Source organism: Phoenix dactylifera, chromosome 1, assembly GCF_009389715.1.
Source record: "Phoenix dactylifera cultivar Barhee BC4 chromosome 1, palm_55x_up_171113_PBpolish2nd_filt_p, whole genome shotgun sequence".
Taxonomy (NCBI): domain Eukaryota; kingdom Viridiplantae; phylum Streptophyta; class Magnoliopsida; order Arecales; family Arecaceae; genus Phoenix; species Phoenix dactylifera.
In genome coordinates this window covers 18,771,384-18,783,600 of record NC_052392.1, presented here as the reverse complement: position 1 = coordinate 18,783,600, position 12,217 = coordinate 18,771,384, and the positions used below count along the sequence as shown (strand labels likewise).

The 12,217-nt window shown below is 38.6% G+C and overlaps 2 protein-coding genes across 2 annotated transcripts; both read right to left on the bottom strand.

Moving 5' to 3' along the window:
• Positions 1-5,240: 5,240 nt before the first annotated feature.
• Positions 5,241-5,644, bottom strand: LOC120111555 (diphthamide biosynthesis protein 3-like). Its single transcript, XM_039128836.1, has one exon. The coding sequence runs from the start codon at positions 5,518-5,520 to the stop codon at positions 5,269-5,271; it is 252 nt and encodes an 83-aa protein (XP_038984764.1). The 5' UTR covers positions 5,521-5,644; the 3' UTR covers positions 5,241-5,268.
• Positions 5,645-7,679: 2,035 nt separating this feature from the next.
• LOC120111554 lies at positions 7,680-11,843 on the bottom strand. The gene is made up of 3 exons (XM_039128834.1): positions 11,343-11,843; positions 8,229-8,322; positions 7,680-7,889 (listed from the first exon to the last, which is right to left on the bottom strand). Exons 1-2 carry the CDS (start codon positions 11,758-11,760, stop codon positions 8,252-8,254), a joined length of 489 nt encoding a protein of 162 aa, XP_038984762.1. The 5' UTR covers positions 11,761-11,843; the 3' UTR covers positions 7,680-7,889; positions 8,229-8,251.
• Between the last annotated feature and the right edge of the window lie 374 nt (positions 11,844-12,217).

The following is a 12,217-nucleotide window of genomic DNA, read 5'->3' as shown; positions in this document are numbered from 1 at the left end:
CAACAATAAATAATAAATCGATCATAGGGTATGATCGGCGAAAAATTATACAAATTTGTATTAGCAAATAGTAAATTTATGTAAACATTCTTAAACTCCTCACTAGTATTAAAAAGAGGCTTAATTTTTTCACCTATAACTCAAATGTAACCATAATCAGATATTCTATAAAAGATAAAAATGTTTGTATAACAACCCTCATTATGTTTTCCTCTTAAAAGATTTAAACATGCTAGACTTGATAGAAAAACGAATTCTCACGTCACTAGGCTTTGAGAACAAGAAAGAGAGGAGTATGAGAAAAAAAACTCAATTTAGCTAAAAGAAAGAATTCAAAAACTTCTAGAAAAAGTATATTTAGACGTTTAAGAACTTTCGAGCAAAAGACAAAGGAGAGCAAATATAACACACTATAAAAAAAAATAATTAAGAGACTATTTTGAATTTTGATTAAATTAAATTAATTTTAATTTTTCAATATTCAGATACATTTGCACATGCATTATAATGATTTCATGCAATATATATTAGAATTATTGTATAATATATATAAGAAAAATCCTTGTTTTTTTTCCTCTAGGTTTCTGAAAAAAATCATCCTTTCATATGCGAACTACATAAAGCACATCCTCCACGGTTCATCTGTTGAGCCCTTCAAACTTGTATGTCCTTGCCTAATGTGTTTTAGGATTCAAATATCTCATTATCGGCAAGGAGGAAACTTTGGTATGTTGATGTTGGTGGTGTTATAGAGGGCACAGATAGCAGCAGTGGGTTTTGAAAGAAAAGATTTGGTACTATTGAAGTTTTAGAAACTCTTGGGATCTTATCCAGGATGAGCCAAAAGATGGAAGGTAGGAGAATTTTTAGAATAAAGGGGATCTTGGGCAATTTATAATGATTGAGTATCATATCAACTACAATAGTTAAATGAGATTAGTTGCACTTGAAGGACTCGCTCTGATGTTTAGCAGTTAATAACTCCATAGAAACTGTTAGAGTAGGAAAAGGGGTTGCATCCCGTCACGAGGTATTGTCTGTTTTGAAAAGACCCCCCGTCTTTCCAGGACGGAAAATACCTCTCACAACTTTGTCCAAAAGGTGCGTCGCGAGAGAAAGAGGATGGAGACCCTTATAAGCACAATCTTTTCCATTACTCAAGCAGTATGGGACTAAAGGTTTGTGGCCCCCCTTTACACCCCTAAAATTACCCCCCAAGTGGGAAGGATTGTGCGGAGGAAGGTCCACGCACCCGAGTCGCCCTATCTGTTAGAGCAGAACAAGGGGTTGCATCTTGTCACGAGGTATTGTCCACTTTGGGGAGACCCCTCCGTCTTTTCAGGATGGGAGATACCCCTCATGGCTTTGTCCAAAAGGCGCCCCGCGAGGAAAAGAGAATGGAGATCCTTTGTAAGCACAATTCTTTCCACTACTTAAGCAGTATAGAACTACAAGTTTGTGGGCCTCCTTTACACCCCTAACAGAAACGTTAGTTGAAAACTGTATTAAAAAAAAACTTGAGATATACTAGTTGATGGATATTAATCCTTTATAAGCCAGTGTATGAACAACCATCATATTATATTTGTTGAGCAGCAAAAGCTAAAACTTTACGGAACCCATTGGGTGCTCCCATCTGCAATTTAGTATCTTTGACCAAAATAATTTTAAAAAAAAATACTGTAGCACTGCAGTTAAAAACATGTCCACCAGGATCGATTTTGCTTGATTCGTTGTGCCAAAATATTGGTGGCTTGCAGATTGATTGATCAAAGCCTAACATTATAGAGATTATATTATTCACTTTTTTCATCATTAACGTCATGGAAGTGATAATAAGTTAAATAATTAAAAATAATTTGTTATTTATTTGACTTTTTAAAAAATAAATTCTATTTTCGTTCTACAAAATCATATGCCCAAGTTCTGACAAATCACAAAAAAAAAAAAAGTTCTGCTTTAGTCAGAAAAGTTGACCGTTACATGCTGTGTCGGGGACGATCTGCTCTTCAGAGAAAAAGCAATCAGATGCCAAAAAAAAAAAAAAAGGTTGACTATTTGCAAAATTAATTTTGTACGCCACGCCCACGCGCTGATATCTACTTGAGGCACGGTAACCTGGGATTTTACTTCAACTGTCAAACATCGAATCGTAGTTGACAAATTGTCAAAGTTGCTGATTGACAAAGAACCGTGAGACCATGAAGTCCAAGCAAACAGTGTAAGACTGGAGCCTGTAATAAACACAAGCTTTAAGACTCAGACAAACAAATAAAACAAGATATGAAGGTTTTTATCTGTAAAATCTTGACAGCTGAGTATCATCTTCTGAATAATCACGCATATTTGTCTATGATGAATGCAAACTTGGGCTTGTCCCACTTCTCACACCCTTCCGCCTTGCAATCAGAGGTTCTGATATCAGGAACACAAGATTAAATGATCGTGGTTTGGAAAACAAATACCATTAAGGTGAGTCTACCTGCACTTCTTTCTGATAGACAAGTCCAACTTAGATCCTCTTTTTTCTGGGAAAAAAAGATCAACACATGCACCCGGAAGCAATTTACATGCTTGCGTCTCGATCAAATCATATTTTTGCTCAAATCAGTGCACTACGTCTTCAAAAAGTTCACATATATAACTTTACAAAACACGAGACAAACCACAATTTCACATTTGACTGGTTGCGAACATGAAAATAGCTCACAATCCATTCCCTATATGGATCAGAAAAGCATAGACGAGCAAAGACATGTGAAAAACAACAATATTATCAACTCAACAAAAAAGAGCATTATCCACTCTTACAAACATTTCCAAAACTTCATAGAGGTAGATATACATACTGAGTCTCCTTCAATAATGTGTTTGAAATGAAAATATAGGTCGTAGAATAAAAGGCTTTAGATCCACTTTAAGATTTCAAAAAAGCAAAAAAAAAAAAAACTTGATCTCATCCTCATGGTCAAAAATCCATCCAATTATCACTATGTCTGCAGTGCCCCATCACATTTTTTCCTTGCTGCAAGGTACAGATTGGTCAATTACATCCTAAACTTTATTTAACTGGTATCTTGACGAGAACAGAATATTACATCAACAAAAATAAAAAAAAGTCAGAACAGAACATGCAAATTGCATTTAAGCTTCAATATATAGGTTTATCAGCAACAGTCAGTGGAAGGATTTTATGATGTAGAAATATTACATCAAATGATTCCAATTACCATGTGTGCGAAGAGCATCATAACCTCCTTTCAAGCAAAAATGGCTTTTATCTTTCATTATATTTCCTCTTCCCCCAGCTTTCATTGACAATAATTTGCATTAAGAAAGAAAAATAACAAAGATAGTACCACTGCTTCAAAGTCGGTGAAAGAGCATTTGGTTACAAAAAATTATGTTATAAATTCTGTGAGCCAACCTAGTCGTAATGGGGATTGTGTATTTCCTACTACATTCATAAGAGCGATTTCAATTTTGTTTCATCTTCAAAAGATTCAGTCTACATGCCAAAAATTGCATGTGTTCAAACTTTAAATTCTTCACAAATGGAAAGATTGTGCATCTAAAAGCACATTCATTTTAAAAAAAGCCCATGCATGTCAATTTTTTTTTTAAAAAAGTAATATATGATTTATACCACACATATGATGCAAAGAAAAAAAATTTCAGCTTCATAGGGAAAAAGTTTATTCTGCACATCTAATTATAACATCAACTTCTAAAAAATTATGATGGGGTTAATCATTCAAAAACCTTGCAGTACTCTATCGTGCTCTAGAAATGTATGTTAGCATGTAGTCTCAATGATCAGGCGAGAGAATACATGTTACCCTATGAGTTCTAATTAATATTTTTTTTAATAATTATCAATTACCAGATCATGGCCAGCAGGATTTCAGTTCATGCTTCAATATTATTCATAAAAAAAAAGGGTTCACAAGGTAAGCTAAGATCAAATAATTTTAACGACCACTAAAACTACAAATCAACATCCACTCTATCAAGATATTCAAAATATTTTCTCATTATCAAAGTTTAATAAAGAAGCCTGCATTGTTTCTGAGAAAGAGGTAAATCCAATGTGAGAATAGCTAGGTTAGGAGTAAGCAAGGAATGGGGTAAAGCTTCAGAACATAAGTCATAGCATAACGGAAAAAAATTACATACACTTCCAACATTACATTTTTCCAATTAGTTGCGTGGATATCAAGTAGCAAGCTAACTATGTGGCTTGGAACAAAAATAGACAACAGCGTTCGCTAATATCTTTTCTCCTAGGTGAGGGCAGCAACTTACTGACTAGGCACATTAGTAAATTAGAAACAGACATTTGGGCGGAACTTCTAACCTATAATTTATCCTGCGGATATAATTATGTCTCCCTAGATAAATCTTTGCTCTCTTGTCTGACTATCTAGGCTCTTTTCAACTCCGCAGGTATATCTATGCTTGCACAATATGCAAAAACCGAAACCCCAGAACTGATAAAGCAGACTCCTCACTGGCTCCGACATCTAATGGAAAGCACTCCTCTTGTACAAAGCTACCTCAGCAAGAAAGATGTGCGTGCCAACCATAAAATATTTTAGACCTTGGTGAAATATAACTTGAACCATGACCCATATAGATGGAAAAAGGTTCTCCTGGTTCACAATTGATTGTGTTGTTCCCTTTTGCTTGACCCAAACTCCTAGTAATAGTAAACAAGCTCCTTTAAAAGTTTTTAAGTGATCTTGAGTGAAAACTCGAAAGCAACTTTACTTATTCTGAAAGCAACTTTCACAGTACACCTTATTTCTTATCTGAAATAAGAACCCTTGTCTACAAAACCCTGTGTCATCTGAAACAAAGATAAATGGAGACCAAATTATACTTCGTTTTTACTTAAAACATGTAAGATTTACAAGGAGAGATTCTTGTTATGTTGTTTATAGGAGGTACTCCTCCTTAAAGGCCTCCATACCATTGTTCTCCAGAAGCCAAAAAACGCTAGTACAATCTCCATATTTATGCAGACAAAGATGGTATAAATTCAAGTTCAAACTAAATTCTCCATCAAATCTAATATTATACGCTTCGATAAAATCAAATTGTAAAGTAATTTTGTGTTTGGAGGATAGAGAACGCCTATTAAGGCCGTTGATTCCTATCAAGAGAGAATAGAACAAGGTAAAGCACCGAATCCGCTAATCATCCCAGGAAAACATCAAAATCAGTCCAAGAAGCCCTAACCTGAGAGCCGACTAGAACCGATGCAGCTCAAGCGACGACCAATTTAGGGCTGACGCTTGAGGGCGGGGGTTGCTTCCTCTCGGGATCGGGGAAATCCTCGGGGTTGTAGATGACGGTGATGAAGAGGGAGCAGCTGGGGCAGCGGGCGATCTCCTCGCCGGCGCGGAGGTCCTCCCTCGTGATCTGGAACAGGTCGCCGCAGGGGCACGGGTACGTGAACACCTGCAGCTCGTCGTTCCACTCCATGTCCTCGATCTCCACCTCGTCGTACGCCGCCATCCCTTCTCTTCCCTTACCCTTCCCCTATCGGTATCCAAGATCGCTCCTCGCCGCCGCCGCCGCGAGACCAACGGAGATGGAAAAACGCGCACGTTGGTATTCCCTTCTTTTATTTATACCCGAGGGGAAGAAAGGCGGTTACGGGGAACTGGGACTCTGATTCTCAAAGGGCCAGAGGGGGCTGTGATTGGACGGTTACGATTGGTTTCTGCGGGCAAATAAAAATTTATATCGGAAAAAAAATTCCTAATAAACCGACATTATGTTCACATTTTTTTTTTTTTTTTTCAATTCATAAGATATCTCCAAAATGATTGGTCACATAGAAGACGATCTAATTTACAGCCTCAAAATTGTAAACATTATATTCTATTAAAATACTGAATTAGGAGAGCAACTGTAGCTCGACTCCTGGCTTCTAAATTGTAGATATTATATTCTAACGAAATTCTGATTTAGGAGAGCAATTATAGCTCGACTCCCACTCGATCAGGGCAACACATGGGAAACGAAAACAAAATCATCAGGAGAGAGTCAGATAATTAACAATTGATGCTTTTGGAAGAGCTACAAAAATTCACCAATTCCTTCATTAAAAGCCACCGTATCAAAAAATTATTTGCTACTTAATGCAATCAAAGTCTTTCTTTGGTAAAAACCAGTAGTTAGTGTTTAGCAACCTTTGATTAGATTTTTTCCGTAAGTAGAACTAACACGTAAAAGCAACTTCAGATCAGACTAATTATCTAAAGCAACAAGGAGCATCAACTACAGAGTGCATTGCAGAACGATTTCTTCTTAAACTCATGCATATAAAAAATATGCTAATTCTACGTGCGCTTCGCAATAAAGCAAGTTATAGAAAGTTAAATTATATTGTCAAGCCCAGGATTGCCTGTTTTCTTGCTTTTGATATGGAGAATGACGACCTTCATGACCAAAACTTGCAGAAATGTATCAAGCTTGGGATGTCAAGGATCAAGGATCCACATGGTAATAAACTTGCACATTTCTTCCAGCATTGCTGTCCTTTACTCCAGGTGTTTGTTCAAAGTAATTCTTTTGCCTTGTTTTATAATTTTGATTAGTGTTGCATGTGAATATGAAACAACATTTTTCAAGGAGCCCTGAGAACTGCAGAGAATGTGCCAGATGCCTGTCATATTGGAGGCTAATCCAGCAAAATGCTAGTCGCCCGGTGGCTTCTCCTCTTCTTGTGAGAACAATGGAAAGGATCCAAGCGATCGAGTTCGATCTTTTTCCAGTTCTAAATGTATTGAGAAGTTCTAAATGTATGATGCTAATTATCATAAGTTGTTTGCAATGGTTTCTCTCATGCCACCTGATAGGTAAAACGTTTCATATGGCAGAACAGGTGCAAACAATCCTTTTCTCACGTCGCCAAAGAGGAAGAACGTAGCATTTAACTTCAAACCGAAACCTCGGCGAGGCAGCCAGGATATCGAACGAGCTGTAGTGAGACTAGGTCATGACACGCTGCCAAACCAAAGAAATATTTTCCATGGCACATCCTTGCATGGTCAGCACGAAGCTCGTGCATGGTGTCGCCGGTTTGCAGGACACCACAAGCCAACTCCTTAACGCAAAATAAAGTCACAATCAACCCACAATCTCTTCTAGAATAGAGTCCCAACGACTGCATCCAAATGGTGTAGAATTTTGATCGCAACTAATAACACGCATCATTCTTGCCATCTGGAATTTTGACCGTACCAACTCGCTCCTCTCCATCAACCCACCCCCATCCTTCAGTTGTAACTTATGACCGATCTTCTGTTGGATTGCGCAGTTGTAACCCCCCAACAGACACAGCATCATGTCCTAGATCCTCTAGCAACAAAATTTCACTTTCATTAAATTAAGGAACCGTTTTTTGTTTTGTTTTTTGTTTTTTTTTTTCTACATCGATTACTCACACTGCTCTCGCATAAGCACAGCCAGCTACATCACTAACCGATCATCTTTTTACTGATAGAAAAATTAACAACATGGGCCATAAGCTTCCTTATTCTAATCATGGTTGCTTCCTAACGCCCAACATTAGATACAATAGCAAAGCATACTTTCCAAATCACATAATGAATCCAAGACCTGCCTGCTTCTCACATGCCAATCTCAACTATATCATGCAAGACAAATAAAGAAAAATCAGATATTTTATGCATTAAATTCAGAGAACACCAACACAGTTAAATTACATTATTGATCTTTATCGGGCATCAAGGTAAAGGAGGGTGATCTTCATGGGCATCCCATCCGTCGTCAGCCTCCCTTCCTCCCTATATGTACAACTTGCACTGAGCTTCTGGAGGGCTTAGCATTATCCAAAATCTACATTGCCGCAGAGCCTGCACATTAGAGAGAGATGGTTCAACCTCCTGGTTAGCCAACCAGAACTAACAGAGCCAATGCCTGATATTGAATTCTGATATGCCCCAATTTCAACTTGCACAGAAGAACAAGTTTGTCTCTGTTTATATTGTCCGCAAACCAGAAAGATTGACAGGAATGCACGACGAAACAACTAATTGATGACTCCCTAACTCGCTCATTTATATTCACAACGCTAATATATCATCATTGTACTGCCATAAATCCAATGCAGGGAAGTTATCTCCCCGTCAAATCCATGGAACTAAAAATAAGATGATGGCTAATCCTAATGGATGCCAACAAAAATTACTCACCCTGCTTCTCAGTCCGATACCAGTCAGCTTTCTTCATCATCAGACTGTGCAGAAGCTTTCTCCAGGCCCTTCTTCGCTGGATGTGGAGACACGCCTGTAATTCATGAAGTAATGAGTCAAAGTACCTACAACAAAAAAGTAACTACTAGTAGAAGGATGGGATAAACATCTCACCTCTTCGTTTGTTCTTTAATGTTTACAAATGGAACACATGAATCAAAGGTGATTCCTTGTAACAGTAGAGTTTTTTTTCTAAGCACAAAAGAAACAAGAAAGAAACATGCTTTGTGCACGGCTATGAAACAACAAATGAATCATCTTTCTGACAATTTAAATTATTAAATCCTCTTTCTCAATTTCGAACCAAGAATTTGTATATTTCAATCATGATTCATCTTGATTTTGAGAAACTCTCACCTCATCCCAGCATCCACCTTCCGCACTCCCCAAATATTATAAATAAATAACCCCCCCACCCAAACACACACACACACACACACAAAAAAAAAAAGAATGAATGAATAACACTCCTCTCCCTTCCCCAACCCCTAGGGAAAAAATGGTGCTTCACATTATAGGCTGTATTACTTCCCTCGAGCATGTTTTATGCATGGCCTGTGTTGCATCAAACACTTCCTTTACCTGGAACATGTCCCCAAGTTTTAGTTACCTGTTTCACTTCGAACTACAACCAAACAATCATGCAATTCTAATTTTCTTTTTTTCTTGACATATTATTGGAACTTTTTTCCACCCAAAAAAAAGAAAGACATATTATTGAAACATTTCAATTAAATCCCAAAATCTTTAGATTTATACTGATGATGGACTCCATAACAATCAACTTTAACTTCATGAAGAATAAAATCATAATAACTATTGAGTTACAAGAATGATAAAAGAAACATCACAAAGAATTAGATATGCCAACTTGCCAACAAAAGCACCCCTGCTGTTTTTAACCAGCCTCATGTGATGACCTATGCAGGCGTGTATTTAGTTCCACATCAGTTATTCGCTGGATAGATCTTGAGTAATTATATAGAATCAAAGAACCCAAATAATACTTTTTGATTAGCCTTTTTGGGTAAGGTTCTGGGTTATGATTAATCCATAAGTCTCAGGATCTTGGGTACTTATATATTATCAGAGTGGGGCAGCGGAAGCATGGTGGACCCATAACTCACAAGTTGATACCATTAATCACAACTCAAGACTTCACCCAAAAAGGCTAGTCGAAAGATATTATTTGGGTTCATTGATCTTATATAAGTACTCAAGATCTACCTAGCAAATAACTGATGTGAGACTAAACACACGCCAACACGGATCATCACATACTACGCTCGTTTAAGCCCTAACGTCCTCGCCAGGCTAAAAATCCAAATCCAATCACAAACACCACGATTAGCTCATGGTCAGCTCAAATATATCCATGTTGCAGTGTCCTCTAGTCCACATAGGCCATAGGCTGGGTCCGCTCTAATACCATTTGTTATAACCCAAGACCTTACTCAAAAAGACTAGCCGAAAGGTATTATTTGAGTTTCTTTATCCTGTATAAGTATCCAATATCTACCGAGCAAATAACCAATGTTGGACTAAACACATGCTTGTATAGGTCCTCAAACTACATCAGGCTAGTTACCCAGATAACTTGTGGATAACATAACAAGGATAGTCAATGTATCGCGAGCCCATAAATTCCAAATTTTAATTTACCGGGATAATTTTGTGGTGCATGTCACATCTAGAAAAGTAGGAGAGCAAATTGAGGAAAAGAATTTATTGCAACTTGTCATAGGTTAAAGATAGAGAACCAATAAAAATAGTATCTACTCTTCATATCAGTATTCAGACGTTGGGACTTGGGAGGCATTTAGCAAAAATGTATCCTCAATAATTTAGGGATGAGAGACAAAAAAAAAAAAAGAATTTTTTTTAGTTATACAGCTTTTTAGAATAAGACAGCATAGTCGAACTTCATAGCTTCAAACGGTCCTATTTCCACTTGAGCAATCCAAGTGGTCTTGATAGATAAGCTCCATGGCAACATTTGTGAAAGACGTTTTGAGATTCATCACCTGTGCAAGTTTCAAATATGAGATTGAAACAGATATATCCTCAGATGAGTTATTCGTAATACTCACTGAGCTGGTGAAATACCGATCACCTTGCAGTATTGCCACAAGAGACTAATGCTAAGAGGTATGAACCAATCCCTTCTACAGTTTACCAGGAATTTTGGGGAACATAGGAAATTTATAGACAAATCCCAAGCTATATGATTCAAGAAACAGCAATAACAACCCCTAACACATATTGCCCAAAGCAGTTATATATACCAAAAACGAAAAACAGCTGCCTTATAGTTAAATAGTAGGCCATATTCTATATATATTTATTGATAACAGCCACTGAATAGTGTTGTTCAAAGAGCCATGTCTATCATGACACACATCCAATATAAACAGGGTAATACTCAACATGCATGCATCAGCACAACATTGCACCATGAGGTGACCTAGTCTGCTCCCAAATGATATTATAGAAAGCAAATCTAACACAAAGATCCAAATAAGTAGATTTCTGCCCAGAAAAAGAGGAACCTCCGACTTTAAGAATCTATTCTTTCTTTTTCGTAGGAAGTCCGGATATATTTCATTCAACTAATATTCCATTACACAATTTTTTGGAGATGAAAAAAATCTAGACCTTTATAATCACCAAAACGGCACGCTAAAAACCCATCTTGTAAACAGAATTGTAGCATCAAATAATAGGATTTCCCAGAGACCTGCCTGAAACACCACGCTTTTCCTCAAATCTATAGATCAATATGGTCACCAAACACAAACCAAAAGCCATTATTATCGTCCATCAGTAGTCCAAATGAACCAGCAGAAACTCCAAAATAGAATCGCAGAATAACGTCCCACGCCATTCAAGAAAAAGGTTGTCAATTTCACCAGGAATAATGAAATAAATTCTTATACTGAATAGATTAACAGATAATTAGCTAAAAAATATTTTTTTATGATTAAATCATCAATGAAGAAATCAGCCAATCTACGAAACCATCTAAGAAAGGGATCTGACATCTCGCAACGCTACCTTCCACGAAAAAGGCGGACGAGGGCCAGCCGCGGACGCTAGTGAGCGAGAGGACCTCCTCTTCCGTCATCGGATTCGCGAGCCTGCCGATGAGCTCCACCACGCCGTAGGGCCGCTTCCGCGGCGGGACCCAGTAGGAGGCGCCCGGGATGAAGGGGAGCCAGTCGGGGGCGGATCGGCGGACAATAATCCCGTGGATGGCGTCCTCGAGGCGGCGCATCCCAAGGACCTCCACATCCGGCCCGGCCGCCTCCGTCTCCAGGTCCACCTCCACGAGCAGGGCCTTCTCCGGCCGGCTTGCCCGGCCGCGGTGGCCCTCGAGGCGGTTGGGCGGCGGCGGGAGGAGGCGCGCTCTGGTTGGATCGTGGACTAGGGTTTGGGACTGCCGGGCAAGGGTTTGAGAAAGGATGCGCGCCATTGCAACGGGCAAGAGAGAGCGAGAGAGAACAGAGGGGGATATGGAGAAGAAACGACAGGCCAAAAACAGGAAAGGGAGGTATTTAATTATTTATAGGGAATGGGCGATCTCGAGGGTTCGAGTTTGTGGTTGGTTCCGAGAAGGAAGCGTGTAAGACGCCTGGGTTTGGGTCACCCGGTGGTTGGAATAATGCGCGGCTCTTCTAAGGGGGCACGAGAGATTCCAGTCTTTCCAGTGGGTCGCGAGCTGGTAATGGTATCCGGCGCCCAGTGTTTTCCAATGCTCCCGTACGGATTGTCCCGTATACAAAATGTATGCGGGAAAGGAGGCCCTACCATACGCATGAACAGGTTGTTGATTCATGTGTCCGTATTATTGGAATAATGGTTTTGTGATACAAATAAGTTATACGCTGACGTGCAATTTTTTTTCCTTTTTTTTGATCCGTGTTACACTA